Source organism: Elaeis guineensis, chromosome 3 (genome assembly GCF_000442705.2).
Source record: "Elaeis guineensis isolate ETL-2024a chromosome 3, EG11, whole genome shotgun sequence".
Lineage (NCBI taxonomy): Eukaryota > Viridiplantae > Streptophyta > Magnoliopsida > Arecales > Arecaceae > Elaeis > Elaeis guineensis.
Genome location: NC_025995.2, coordinates 103,777,970 through 103,793,452, shown reverse-complemented (window position 1 = coordinate 103,793,452; position 15,483 = coordinate 103,777,970). Strand labels below are relative to the sequence as shown.

Sequence of the window (15,483 nt, the reverse complement as noted above, 5' to 3'; positions counted from 1 at the left end):
ACTCAATTTATATAGAATTTAATTTTTATTTTTTTATAAATTTAATTTTTCATTTCGATTTCAAATTCGATCATAAATTAAATATTTTAAAAAATTAAATTATTTTTATTTTAAATTATTTTTATTTTATTTTAATTTTAATTTTAATTTTAATTTTAATTTTAATTACGAACCAAACACCCTTCCAACGTTTTCTTTCTGAACCACAGAACTCCGACGGGCCCAGCTCCATCTTAAAAAAAGATCGGACCTAGATCAGATCAAGCTCGACCCGGTCCATTTTCTTTCTCAAAAACCCTAAATCCCAGCCTCTTTCTCTTTCTTCCTATTCTTCTCCGAGCTCAAACCCCTCATCTCCACACGCCTGCGACCATGGCGAAGTCGCGGGCGGAAGCGGTATTTTCTTCTCACGTTTTTATTTTATTAATCTCCCTGTTCTTGCATTTCTTGTTCTTAAAAATTCCTCAACCTTCTTTTTTTGTTGATCCTGTTGATTGGGGAACAGGATCACGTCGAGCAAGAAGAGCCAGAGGAGCCGTCGGAAAACGGTTTTGTAAGGGAATTCGATCATCAAGAAGAAGAATCTGAGCGCAGTGATGCGGTAGGTTCATCGGAAGACGAGGTTCGTGTCCATCCCCGCTTCTTGATATGTAATTCTTCAAAAAAGATCGTTTTTTGATTACTTTTGTTCTATATTGGCTGTAGGGTTCCTCTGGAGAAGGTGAGAAAGATGGGGAAGACGATGAGGAAATTCATCAGTCGGCGGAGGAGAGTGATTCATCTGAAGACGAGGTATTTTTTGTCTTTGGGTTGAGTAGTGGATACAATTTAGCCGCTGATATTATAAATACTTCTTTTGATCCATTGTTTAAACGTTTTGATTTTTTTGCCGTGTTAAATGAAATGTAGGTGGCTCCCAGGAATACAATTGGGGAAGTTCCATTGGAGTGGTATAAGGATGAGGAGCACATTGGATTTGACATCACGGGGAAGAAGATCAGTAAGCAAGCTCGGAAGGACAAAATCGACTCTTTTCTAGCCGGGGTGGATGATTCGAAAAATTGGTGAGTAAAGCTCTTGTTGTTATTCTCATTTAAGTCATGTTTTGTTTAAAGAAGTGATGCGGGTTGATAGGTTCTTACTGAAGATTTCTATTAGCATGCTCTTTTCAACTGTATCATGAGTGGGTGTGAATAGGTTTCACCGTGTTAGGGCAAGTGATGTTTGGTTTTGTGGGAGTAGTAGTAGTTGCTGGTTAAAATCCAGCATCTCTGTGAACCTGAACCTTAACGTTTAATAGCTTAATAAGAATTTAGGGATTGTAGGGCTCCTTGGATTGAGGGTAACTTGCTACTTGATGTACTAAGATTTGTGCACTTGCAAGTGGTTTGCATGCAATTTACAAGAGTCTTTAAGGTTCTCTCAGATTAAAGAATGGAAAAGAGGAAACATTCAGGCTTGAAAATAAAAGTTTTATGGCTTTGATTTGACAGAAATAGGACTTTGGTCTAATCTGAGTTTCAAATATTGATGGATTTTAGAGAAAAATTATATGATTAGAAAGTTATTAAATCTGTTATTGCAATCATGAACAATTGAAATAAAAATAGGCAAAAAAAAAAAAAAAAAGAGAGAACAAGAATGAATTGTATGAGCTGAGAGAGAGGATAAGGAGAGAGTAAGAAAAGAAAGATGAGGTGAAGCTGAATCATCTTTCTGAATAAGAAATTGTTAGATGAATGTAATTCCATTCGTTATAATCAGACCAGCCCCTGCAGTTACTAGCATGTTCTGTTTGGATTCATACCTTAAATTAAAGTGAAAAAGGGTTACTCTCACAGAAAAATTAAGAAACTGAACTCCTTAGCTGGTTATCATCTATAAGACCTAAATACATTGTAATGAATGTCATGCTCTAATTTAGCTTTTAAGCACAAAAAGCCCATGATCAATAGTTGTCTTGTGTCACAGGGTCTATCTTGCATGCAAAACACCTTAATTTATATTGTTGTAGTGACATGCACACCATAAATTTACCACCAAATTATTGAGTATCTAATACTTTAGGAGGAACATTCCTTGAAATTAGGTCCAGTATTCCAGCCAATGAATGATACCCAATGCTGATCATGATAACTATATGAAATTTAGCATGCTCCCAACGACATAAACATACATATAATTACTTTCAGCAGTTGTGCATTTAATCATAAACAGGCCCATGAACAGCAGTTATCATCTCACAATGTCTAGAATGCATCTCAGACTCCTTGATGCATATTGCTATAGCAGGACAGATGCCACCAGCTTGACTTTCCACTGCAATAATTTAGGAGGAGAAGTCCACAAAACCAGGTCCCCTGTCCCTGCCAATGAGTGATGATCAATGCTGACGATGATACTTATGTGGAACTTAGTTTATTCTCCCTCATGAGCACTTAAACTTGTAGGTAATCAGTAACAGTGGTTGTGGATGTAAAGATTTTGGTTTTCTTAACATGAGAATGCAATTCAGTTTGGAAACAGTGGAGTTTTTTCATAAATTCCTATTAGTTTTCTGGTAGGCCGATGATACTCAGCTTAACATGTTTGTATATACACAAAAATGGAACTGTCTGTCATGACTTGGAGATGGACCAGCTACAGGTAGCCATCTTAAGGGTCAAGCGTACCTATTCATCAGAAAGTTTAGTGGTAGCCCTCACAAGCCTGCCTATGGCAGGACTTTCTGTACCCGAGATGTCAGTCTTTCACCTTGTTCTGATGTCGTTCGTACATGTTCTTGGAGATCAATGAAACTGAGATTACTGCTTGTTAGATCAGCATTAGATGCTTTGCAGGCAGGTTAAAGTGTAACTTCATTTTCTATCATATGAAGGGGATAGCGTGGATGAATAATGGAGAAGGCACTATGGTCCATTGTCCTTTACCTTGTCTGCCTGATTATTCTTAAATCTTTTGTCAGTATTTTTGTTGGTTATACATTATTTTTGTTTTCACTTCTTTTGGCTTCATTGTTCTTTATCTAATATTCTATGTCAATTTATGTTGGAGCTTCTGGATTTCAATTAGCTTATTTTTTCCTTTTTCATGAATAAATAAGTGAATAGTCACTTGCTTTTATGTTTAGAACTTATTATTTTGGAAACCCAATGCCATTTATGTGGCAGCATGTCCATGTTAACTAGATCATAGGTTCCAAGGGGTAAAAATTTTCAATACAATTTTGTGAATTCTCTAGTTATTTAATAATGGCACACCACCTTTCTTCTCAAATATGTGGACTGATTAAAAATGCTGCGCATTGTTATTAGAGGGCCCATCTCCATATTATGTTGTGGCTTCTTCTTACATACCTATAGCTGATATAAATTTCTGTAAGTACTTGATGTGTTATTTAATTTGTTAATCGTTGGTTGCTAAACTATTTTACAATATCCAATTGAAGGCACATGTGGATTATATTTCGAGATGCATTACAACTCTATTCTGCTGACCAGATTTTCTTTTTCCTGCTTTGTCTTGCATGTTTTGCTTGCCAAATTTAGGAGAAAGATTTATGATGAGTACAATGATGAAGAGGTGGAGTTGACAAAGGAGGAGATTAGAATTATCCGGAGATTGCTGAAGGGAAGGACTCCACATGCAGAAGTTGATCCATATGCGGTTTGTAGTCTGCCCTGGCATATACTGTAACTAAGCTTGTAATCCAGCAAATGGAATCCGCTTTTCAATTTATGTATGAACTGTATTAACACAGAATGCATTTCTGTATCATGTATATTACTCATTCAGCCCTACGTTGATTGGTTTGACTGGGAAGACAAGGGACATCCTCTCTCAAATGCACCAGAGCCAAAGAGACGATTTATTCCTTCCAAATGGGAACAGAAAAAGGTACAAGTCATTGCTTCTAATGTTTTATCTTATAGAAAAAAGAGATTGGTCTGGGTGGAGCTTTAATTATTTTATGTTTTGAAGAATGTGAGCTATCAGCTAGCATTGTCTGCTTTGTAAACATTGATTTAGGGTATTACCTTCGGTAGGTAGTAGCAGAAGCAATTTATCATTACTTTTCTCTTTTTCAAAACAACACGGCTCATGCTGTTTCTTTATTTATTGCTATTGTCATTGGGAATCAGCCTTTGTAGAGGCTATCCAGGCAATTTAATCACCAGCCAACATTATAATGTCATAAAAATCAATAACAATAAGAAATATAACATGTGATTTTGATTTAATGTGCTGTCCTTGAAATAATTATCAGTAGATTAATAATTTTGTCAGTATGGTCTAGAAATATCTTTTTGATAGAACAACACATTTTTTAAAGTCAAGAATCATTTTGACCACCATTGTTATTGATAACCTGTATTTTTTGATAAATTTTATTGATGACCTCGATATCTAAGATCATTATTAATAGCAGTTATGCATTTATATTTCTCGCTCAGTTGCTTCGGAATTTTTTTGTCTATTTCAATGTAATGGTTCAATTAATTAATGTGATCAAGTATCAGCATCTTTTTCTTTTCTATGGATGCGGTAATCATTGTTATAAAGCCAGATTTGAGTAAACCCTTTACAATACATGCATTCAAGCAAGTTCAAAAGAGTTTCTAACAAAGGAGGTAACAACATTAGTGGATATCATGTGAATGGACTTGTAGTTTTGGAAAGAATTCTGCTTTTTTTTTCCTAGCTAAATCTGTTTGTCACCTGAAATCTTTTAATAATGGGTGCTACATACCAGAGTAGTTAATTTTATCCCTTAAAATATATTAGCTAAAAGATTTGAATCATAGAGGAATGCAATTCCAATATAATCTGAATTCAGGGATGAGCAGTCTGTGGATAATATTCCATGGATTGAACTGCTGGGCAATTAAGAGGGTTGAAACCCAAGATGAGTATTGTAAGCTCGAGAATACTGAGTGGATTGTGTTTGATAGGGAAGAATGAAGTTCAGACCGGTCTTAATTTTGGCAACTTAAAATTCTGCCGATGGAGTCTAAAGTGATTCAAACAGAAAATTGGTTGAGATAGTGTACCAATGTGTAGTGAAGTCTTGATGAGGCCTCCTATGAAACAGGTTGAAGATTGTGAGGAAGGTTGCCACAATAATGGAAGAGCAAAGAAAAGTTTTATGGAAATGGCTGTCAAGAAAAATCTTTAAGAGGACCAAGTTACTAGGGTAAGTGGTGAAGAGGCCTTCTATGAAACAGGTTTAAGATTGTGAGGAAGGTTGAAACAATAATGGAAGAGTGGAGAAAAGTTAAATGGAAATGGCTGTCAAGAAAGATCTTTAAAATGACTGAGTATATATCCTTTTACTAGCGTAAATGATGAAGGACAGAGGAAGACTCCATATGACAGATGTAGATAGAAGGGGAAAGGCTTTTTGGTTATCTTGATATCTACTATAGAACAAATTTTTGCTGCTTCAAAGCAGAGTATATGAGAGAAAGGGAGAGATGGAAGAGATGCCAAATAGTAAATTGTGACTTCGTACTGACTATTGAAATTCAAAGTAATCATAACCAAAAAAAATTGTGAGTATTAGACGCGCTATAGTTTGCTCTGCATTACTTTTTATTGCCAAGAGAATCTATATGTTGTTCTTGTCTAGTTTCTTCATTTTCTGCCTTCTCATCTCGTTTCCTGTTAGTTTAAGGATTGAAAAGCAATCTACTTTTTTAATTTTTTTCCTACCAAATTCTTTGGTGACTTGGAACCTATAGGATTTGAATGCCCTGATTTTTCTTTGATGAAAAGACACTGTTGTAACTTTCAATTTCTTCAGCACCAGGAATTCTGTTCTTTAATAATTGGTTTAACCATTAACTGTTGGACATTTTATTAAAAATATTAGTTGCATGAAAACCTTTTGAAAAGATTAAGTTTACCTATTTTTTCTCAACCATGATGGCGAACTCCATTGACCATTTTCATGGTGTTTTTTTGGTTCTGGCTTAGGTTGTTCAATATGTCAGAGCCATTCGCAAGGGCCTGATTAAGTTTGACAAACCAAAGGAAGAGCCTCGCTTTTATTTATTGTGGGGAGATGATTCTAGTGTGGCAGAGAACAAACGGCATGGTTTGAGTTATATTCCTGCACCGAAACCAAAACTGGCAGGTATTGTATTTTTTATTTTTCACTTTTATAAATTGTAAGGTTAACTGGAGGGGGTCGAAGCTTTGTTGCTAAAAGTTTTCTGACTCTGTTTAGATTTTTAATTTTAGTTAATCACTTAATCTTTATATTTTAGTTTTGTAAATATTATCCACTGAAACATGGTTATTGGAATATTTGGTTTATGCTGTGTTTCTATGTACTACAAAATATCTGTAATGGGGTTCTTTGATATTTGAAATTGCTGAGGTACTTTCCACTGTCAGGTCATGAAGAGTCGTACAACCCTTCTATAGAATACATCCCTACTCAAGAGGAGATGAATTCATACCAGCTCATGTATGAGGAAGACCGTCCTAAATATATTCCAAGAAGGTGCTTTTGGGCTTGTTGGTGGTTTCATGTTTATGCAGTATTATTCTATTAGGTCAAAACATTTTGATCCAAGTGATGAATATGTAACAGGTACGAGTCCCTTAGGAGCGTACCTGCTTATGAGAATTCTCTTAAAGAAGGATTTGATAGATGTTTGGACTTGTATTTGTGCCCTAGAACTCGCAAAAAACGTGTAAGTTGTCCAATTTGATATATAAAGAACAAAGTTAACTCCTCTCTCTCTCTCTCTCTCTCTCTCTCTCTGACGTTGAAATCTTTCTGCCAAATGTTGTTTCACTCCCTGCTGTTATTTTCCAAAGCATCTACATTTTATAGATATTTTCTGAACTTTATACACTGAAACTAATTGGCTTTAATTGCACAGATTAACATTGATCCCGAGTCTTTAAAGCCCAAGCTACCTAGTAAGAAAGATTTGAAGCCTTATCCCTTGACATGCTATCTCGAGTATAGAGGCCACAGTGGTCCTGTCAATTCGATTTCAATTGAAGTATCTGGGCAGTGGATAGCATCTGGTTTGTTGTTAATTGCCTTTTTTTTTTTTTTAAATTTTTCATGTTCCATGCTATTATTTTATTAAGATACCTTTTCTTTCCTTTTTTGTACCTTTCTTAATTTGCAATTATGGCATTCATCTGAAGGATCAACTGACGGAACGGTACGTCTTTGGGAGGTTGAAACTGGTCGCTGCCTTAGAGTCTGGGATGTTGGTGAAGCTGTGCAGCACCTTGCATGGAATCCTTTGCCTGAGCTTCCAATCTTGGCAGTTTCTGCGTAAGCCAGATTCCATTTTTAAGTCGTATGTTACATTTTATGCAATGTCTTTATGTTGTTTCTAATTGTAGTGGTACCTTCATTGTAGGGGGCATAAGGTGCATCTGTTGAACACAGGACTAGGAGATGCAGAAGAAAAGATGCGTATTAAAGAGCTCCTCCATGTTGAGGAAGTGTTAACTGATGATGCTGGTCAGTTAATTTCGTACCTACATCATCTTCTGCTTTTTATATATGTTTATTCACAATAGGGTTAAATGCTTCAGGAAATAGTGTAGCTGCTGTGAGTTGGGTTCAACATGAAAAGCATGATGGCATCACGTTGGAGCATCTTAAGGTAACTTGTTATATCTTTTATCCAGTCCTTGCAAACTTGCATTTCAAGTGATCAAAAAAATAAAAACGCCTAGGCACCTGCCTGTATGCCTGCATTTAACATAAATCTTTGAGTTTAAAGGATAAGATCAATTTATGAGTTGCTATGAATGTTGTCAAGTGGGCACTTTTTATGTTTAAATTTTTAGAGTACAGTTATTTTTATTCAAATCTCCTTATTTCTTTATTATTATTATTATTATTATTTTTTGCATGGGACTGCCATGCCCCCTGGGTCCCTGCCTGCATACACACCTAGCGTGCAGGCACTAGGCAGTCCCCTGGTTGCTATTTGCTGCCTATAGTCTCTTTAAGCATCGATTTATCTAATTAACCATCTCATTATATTAGTCCAACTCAACAAATAATTGATGCTGCTGCTTGCATTGTTTTCTTTTGCTTTACAGACCGTGTCAACAGTTGAATGGCATCGTAAAGGAGACTATTTCAGTACAGTTATGCCAAGTGATATCCTTATGATAGATATGCGTTTGTTCATCTCTATTTCTAACCTCTTTTGAATTAATTTCTCACTCTTTGTTTTGTGATGTAAGCATCACATCCATAGTCTGGAATGCTTTGAAGTACTGTGTAATGCTTGCTTTTCACATCTTTGACCTCGTAGCTTTGTTTGCTAACAGGCCCAGACAAAATCCGGAGCATGAACTAGATCTTACGATGTTTGGACTCAGGCCTAGAATTTGGTCCCAACCCAACTTAATTGCGGATCAAGTTGGCTACTTACATCTTTTTTAAAAAAATTGCCTATTGGGTCAAATGAAGCTGGAGACATCCAGTTTGACTTGGACTTTTAAAAAACGGAGAAATTCCAAATGAGAAACTTGGATAAGCTTAAGGTGGTATAGGAAATTTACCTAGATATATTCTTGATCATTATCTACAATGATTTGACTAGAATCAAAGTATCATGTGTTTTGGATGTCTCTTACCTATGCATCAGTGAATATAAATTGGAGAACTTTAATAGTATGCTAAGATGCTTTGATTTTATTGTTATTTTAGAAGAATGCAAGTCAATTAAATTTTGGTCTTAAGATGTATCAGTCAAGACAGTAGTTCAGGTTCTTGAATTATATGTTTTATGATGTAATTAAGCTCCCTTACTATAATGCAACTGTCCATCTTGTGTCCTCTTGATGCATGGTAAGAGGCCTCTGAATACTTGATGTTTGGCTTCTAGGCAATTTAGACATTGCAAGTCATGATAATTACTGTATTAAATTTTGGTTTTAAGATGCATCGGTCAAGACAATTATTTGGTTTCTTGAATTATATGTCTTATGATGTAATGAAGCTCACTAACTATATTGCAACTATCCATCTTGTGCCCACTTGATGCATGGTAAGAGACTTTTAAAGTACTTGTTTTTTGGCTTTTAGGTACTTTAAACATTGCAAGTCACAATAATTAGTGCAAATCATTTTTTTTGTTTTTTGTTTTTTGAAGGCCTATCATTAATTTATTAATAGTAATTGATGCCAAGTATTCCCACCCCACCCCTCTCTCTCTCTCTCTCTCTCTCTCTCTCTCTCTCTCTCTCTCTCTGTGCATGCATGCATATCGTCCACTCCCTCTCTACTGTAGATATTTTCCAGAAGTTCTTTGTTTAATATGTTCTTCATGATTCTGGTTTCATACATAAGAGAAGATTTAGTTAATTGAAATATCATAAAAACAAGATGCATCAAATGGAGAAAGGCTTCAGAACTTTTCTGTTCCTCAAGTTTTATTTAGTGTCTTCATGATTTTCACCACCTTAGCTTAATCATGTAATAAATACTGACAAGTATATTTCAAACTGGGTAGAAATGCTGTGGAATTTCTTGTATACAGATGTAGTTGTGTAAGTTTTCTTTACTGCTGGCTTGTTTATGTGCATACATCGTCTTGACGTCTAGGATGCCTAAATATCTCTATCTCGTAACCATGTTTGTTGCAATATTTCTTTAACATATGAAAGGATAAAGAAATTGATGAAATTATGTTAAGTAAGATTGATTTGTAGATAAATATAGATGAAACCTTATGATGTTATGATATGTTTGATTAGCTATTAAAGTGAAATCAGAACTTCAGAGGAATTTGTTAAGTCTAACTTAATGTATGAATTAAAATCTTGGGTAGCGCGATCTTATATATAAAATGAGCATACCTACAGAAAGCATATCGAGATGGCAGTGTAGTAATGCTAGGAAGTACAGAGTTTGAAGTAAATGCGAGAAGGTTAAATGTAAGTTCAAGTTAGTATCTTCGATTATATCATTTAATGACTGAGAATTAGTAATATAATAGAAACAGGGAGAAAAAGCCTTAGATTCCTTTCACCCCTGTGTGTAATGTTATCAAACTATAAATGTCATAGATACTTTTGAAGGCCCTTGGCACATAATGTACATAGTTTTTTTAGAAACATATGGAACATAACCATCTAGTTGCATAGTGAGGAATTGTGATGTTCACAGGTTAACATGGTTTAGTCATGGTTTGCTGTACTGCCCCATGCCATCCGGAATGGGGCATACCATATCATAATGGTACGCTGTACCATCCCATACTGACACTATGATACCATACTGTATTGTATACGGACACTATAATAGGATTTTACCGGCATATGGGGTCTGATACTGAGATGACAAACTTTGTTTAGTCTTCTCCATAAAATAGCCGTGTCATGTGCACTCGAAGTCTTATATCCATTTTCTTTTGTCTATGAAAAATTTTGTGGAGAAGGTATGAGATTATGCTTTGTGGATATTTCACATGCTTTTTTCTCTTTGTAAGTACTACTCCTTGACCAATTATGCACGTGATTCAAGAGCGGTATTGATACACCAACTATCCAAGAAACATACAGCAAATCCTATCAAGAAGTTGCGTGCGCCCGCAGTTTCAGCAGTTTTCCATCCAACACGTCCCTTTTTCTTTGTCTCAACAAAGAAAAATGTTCGTGTTTATGATCTTTCTAAAAATAAACTAATTAAGAAGCTTGATCCAGGTCTTCGTGAGGTTTCTTCAATTGCTATTCATCCTGGAGGTAAGTAACAATTATTTGTTCAATATGTCTTCCTGATAAAATAAAATTGGTTAGTCCAGTTTCTCGTATGCTTATGACATGAGTAAACCATTAAGTAATTGTGGCTCGCAGGTGATAACGTAATTGTGGGGAGCAAAGAAGGAAAAATGTGCTGGTTTGATATGGACCTATCATCTCAACCATACAAAAGATTGCCGTATGTCACAAACTCTTGGTTGCAAATAAATGTCTAGTTATTTTCTCTCTCCTTGTCCTTTAACTTAAGTCATTCATTTAAAAATGCTGATCTTTGCATTTGCCTTTTCTTATTGACTTTCTGCAAATATCAATGGCATAAAGATTTTAGTTCCTTATTTTTAGAGGTGGATACAGGCGAATGTTTGTGCCTCTCAGTTTATTAGTACAACTTGGTGAGGTGTGTAAGGAATTTGAACTGGGTGGCAAAAGGATAGCACATGCACCTAGGGACAGGGCTTTAATGCTTGAAACAATTCATGTCATGCTCTATTCTGTTAGTTTATTTTAGCTCATTCTGTGAATTTTTCCACAAAAGTGGTGATCCTGGCATCATAGTAACAATATTATATAAATCATATTATAATTGTTTATTTTTTGATTTCAGTAGCCAAAAGAATATCCTGAACTACATAAAAACCATATTGTTTATGACTTGTTCAGCAATTCATGAAATTTATGAATTACTCATATATTACTCATGCCTTAATCATAGGATACTCATGGATTACATCCAAGGTTTCAAATTTCTAGGCACCGGGGTGTGTAGATGGCTGGTCAGTATGATATGTGTCATATCGAGAAAGGATACTGACTGGTATGCTTTGGCATGCCCAGTATGCCTTGGTAGTACTTTAGCATTCATTTTTTTAGACCTTATTTTTAATGCTTTACTGGAAATCAGTGAATTAGTGGATGATAATCGAAATTATAGTGAATTCAAGACAAAATAGTCAACTACCAGTACTGACTTGACATACATACACAAAGAATACACTCGTTATATCATTAACAATAACGGTCATAGTTCTGAAATAGAAATGTAATCCCTCACCTTAGTGCCACATCGAGTTTTTGGCATGCTTGTATACATTTAGAAACCCAACATGTACATAGAGGAACACACACATACACACACACACACACATAACACATACATCTATCTGTTTGTAATACTGGAATATAAATATTTTTTTGGACGCTTAAGTGTTTTTTAGTGTCAGAGATGTTTTAAAGATCAAGATAAATGATTTTGCTTCTTGGGCGGTTTTATCAGTGTTTGGTAAAATAAAATTTATGAGCCTTCAAAATTTGAGAAATATCATGTCATTTAAAAGTTGAGGTTTTGACCAAACTCAAAAAATCGAACTCAAGCTGAAAAATCTACTTTTTATTCTCATGGAATTTGAAATTTGATTACTTTTTCAAACTCAAATAAGGGGTCGTTTATATTTTACATGTAATATCTTAACTAAATGAACATTTATTAAATGGTATTCATGTAAATAAGTTGTTATTTAATGGTCTGTCCGCTAACAATTTTCCTTCTTGTTTTTTTTCCTACTTTCAAAGGATGGAAAACATTCAAAAAGGTCTTAAAAGGCTGATTGGTACAGGTTCAAGTCCAATCTGCCGCAATCCAGTGTGATCTGGGTGGTTTGGGCCTAGTTCAGCTAAACGGGGGTATACCAGCCTTGGTTGGTACTGTACTGGCTAGTGTGGAAATGGTGTTTCGGAATTTAAATCCTTGATTACATGTTAATGGTGTGATAAGTTGTTATTCTGGTGTTATTCTTTGTGGTTGCCCCCCTGCATGCTTGTTTTTGCATGAATTGGTATGCAATTATTTCCTAAGGCTAAGCATTTTCAACTAGCTATGTTATTCCTGATCCAAACATGTGACATGCTTATGTTTAACCCGTTTTTTGCCCAAATATCTGTGTTGTTTTCTTCTGATTGTGTGGTATTATGTCGATTTCTGTTACATCTTATGCATCTTCTGGTTCAAAAATTTACAGGGCTCACCCTAAGGATATAACAAATGTTGCTTTTCATCGTTCATACCCTCTCTTTGCCTCGTGTTCTGATGACTGCACGGCATATGTGTTTCATGGCATGGTCTATTCAGATCTTAACCAGAATCCTCTTATTGTTCCATTGGAAATTCTCCATGGCCATACAAGCTCAAATGGTAGAGGTCAGTGTTATGTTCCAATTTCTTCATTCACTTGCTAGTTGGTATCTGTTTGGTGAATAAATCTCTGGTAAGAATTAGGTGCACCAGATATCTCTTTTTGGAATGGTATGGGAATTAGTACTGTGAAGCTATCTGCACAGAGTTTTCTTCAGTGGATGTCCACGTATCTGGTTTGTCTTTATATTTCAATAGAGATTTATGAGTCAGACAATTTCACTGGTAAAACATAGGTTACATATGATTCTTGGTGGATCAGTGTTTCTGCAACTTAAAGTGTGTTTTGGGCGCCGACTTGGGTCACTTCTTGTTCCTGTTTAATCATCATTTTATCATTTTGGCAGTAATAATAGTCATCTGAGATGCTGTACTTGAAAATCGGAGACCACTAAGTAGTACAAAAGATTACTTGGTGCAATCATTTGCAGTTATTTTCAGATTACTTGGTGCAATCATTTGCAGTTATGTTAATTGTTACCAACTGGTGTAACTGGAAAAGAATCAGATGAACTATGTTAATTTATGAAGCGAGATTTTCTTATGCATGAAAGATAAGCGAACCTAATGTGTTCCTGGAAACCAATAGTAATAGAGGGGTTAATACCTTAACAAACGAGTGTCATGTTGGCTACATATGGCCGATGTTATGAATCCTGCCTCATCTTGGGGTGTCACTTGCAGTGTTGCATGGACACGAGATAATTGGAGTCAGCCAAGTATCAAGTGGTTGACTCAGGAAGAAAGAGTGAAAAAGGAGATATGGGGTTACATAGGATAGGGTATAATTTTAAGTAAATTATTTATTTTATGTTTAAATATTTGTTTGTGCAAATATAAAACATTAAAAATACATTGCTTGTCAAGGTCTTTCACAATATATATATATATATATATATATAAAATATAATATTATATTATATCAAATTTCAAATTAACTCAAATGACAAAAAAAAAAGCATTTTGTAAAGTTATATCAATGCCTATGTTCTTAATCAATATCTAGAACGAGCAAAATTCTCAGTTCTAGCATTAAAACTGAGTCATGTTGGAAGAGTCCAACTCTACACCCATCTCTGAAAGTTGTAACCAAAGAAGTATCCAAATATATGACATGTATTTGAGCTGGATACCATATCCGACATGAATTTTTTGAGCTGGATGCGGTTCTTCTTCTAACAGAGGTTACCTGTCTTCAGCTAGCCTGCCGGTCTGATGGCCCCAACCTGTTTGAGGCAGGTCTTATGCTGAAATTCACGATGTATTTATAGCAAGAAAAAGGAAATTACAACATATCTTGTCATAGGTTAATTACTTAATGTGTACTAATGTGTATATATATTTTAAGCTTAGGTGAATTACTGGTGCTGTGTAGATATTATATATTTTAAGCTTAGGTGAATTCCTGGTGCTCTTTAGATATTAATTACAAGGGCACATCTGGAAATATGAAGCTCCTGCTCTTTTTAGTTGTTTGCCTGTCCGCATATATCTTAATGTCATGTACTGCCTTTATGCTAAATTATCTCTTAGACCAATGAAGAGCTTCACTGGTCATATCATGTAAGTTGGAAATATCACTTTGAACATATCTTTTTTTCATATCTGTCTCTCCTGATGTTATCCTTTGTTCTTTCAGTTATGGTTAGTAACTTAGCATTGAATTTTTCTAGTGTAGAAAATGATGAGGTGGTTTAGTAATGAGTCAGAGACCACATGCACTCTGTCAAGTTTTCATGACATGCAAAATCCCATTCAAAAGTCATTCTTGCTATCTGGCCTGGTTTCTCCATCAATGTGGTCATATACGATTGGAGAATTTAAAGTTTGGTCCTTCATTGGATTGTTAATTGATGACGGCCCTTAACAGCATCCCATCTCCTGCACACAATTATGTCTGCAGTCTGCTCTTGTACACTGCTTGCTTGTTTTCCACACTTAAGCATGCTTAGGGATTAAACTGAAAAGTAGCCATTGAAACTAAGGGCCGGGGTTAAATTTTTCAGTCAACAGGAACTAAAAGTAAAATGGTAGTCAATCCATGAGTCAAATGTTAATTTCCATCATGTAATTCCAAAGAATTTTTCTTTATGCATCATTTTTTTTCGACTAATGACTCAAATAAGCTTGTAAATGTGCAGGTGTACTGGATTGCAAGTTCCATCCGAGACAACCATGGTTGTTCACTGCTGGTGCTGATTCAGTGATCAAGCTTTATTGTCATTAATATCTCATTAACGATGCAAGGCCCTAGAGGAGAAGTGCCGGAGGATATCTTTAAAAGCAAGAAATCGATTAGAAATTAATATTTGTTTGGCAGGGGACGCTGGAAACCCCTTTCAGAAAGAAGAGCGGTACTGAGGTCCATGGAAGCTAATTGGCATGATCTTCATTATCATATGTATCATGTTATTTCATGTTTTCATGTAGGTCTTGGCTGATCATTTGTTTGAAAGTCATTTGTTTTGCATTATTTTGGATGGTAAAAGTCGTCATCCTCATCAACTGTAATGCAAGTTACCAAGCTTCTATTTTCCCCA

The 15,483-nt window shown here is 35.3% G+C and overlaps 1 protein-coding gene across 1 annotated transcript; it reads left to right on the top strand.

The window, feature by feature from the left end:
• Positions 1 to 238: 238 nt before the first annotated feature.
• On the top strand, positions 239 to 15,483 carry LOC105041297 (ribosome biogenesis protein BOP1 homolog). The gene is made up of 18 exons (XM_010918202.4): positions 239 to 396; positions 506 to 622; positions 706 to 792; positions 910 to 1,064; positions 3,549 to 3,666; positions 3,796 to 3,897; positions 5,977 to 6,136; positions 6,400 to 6,508; positions 6,599 to 6,701; positions 6,894 to 7,044; positions 7,171 to 7,303; positions 7,392 to 7,495; positions 7,570 to 7,640; positions 8,086 to 8,146; positions 10,510 to 10,737; positions 10,849 to 10,933; positions 12,771 to 12,949; positions 15,085 to 15,483. The coding sequence occupies exons 1-18, from the start codon at positions 373 to 375 to the stop codon at positions 15,168 to 15,170; spliced, it is 2,073 nt and encodes a 690-aa protein (XP_010916504.1). The 5' UTR covers positions 239 to 372; the 3' UTR covers positions 15,171 to 15,483.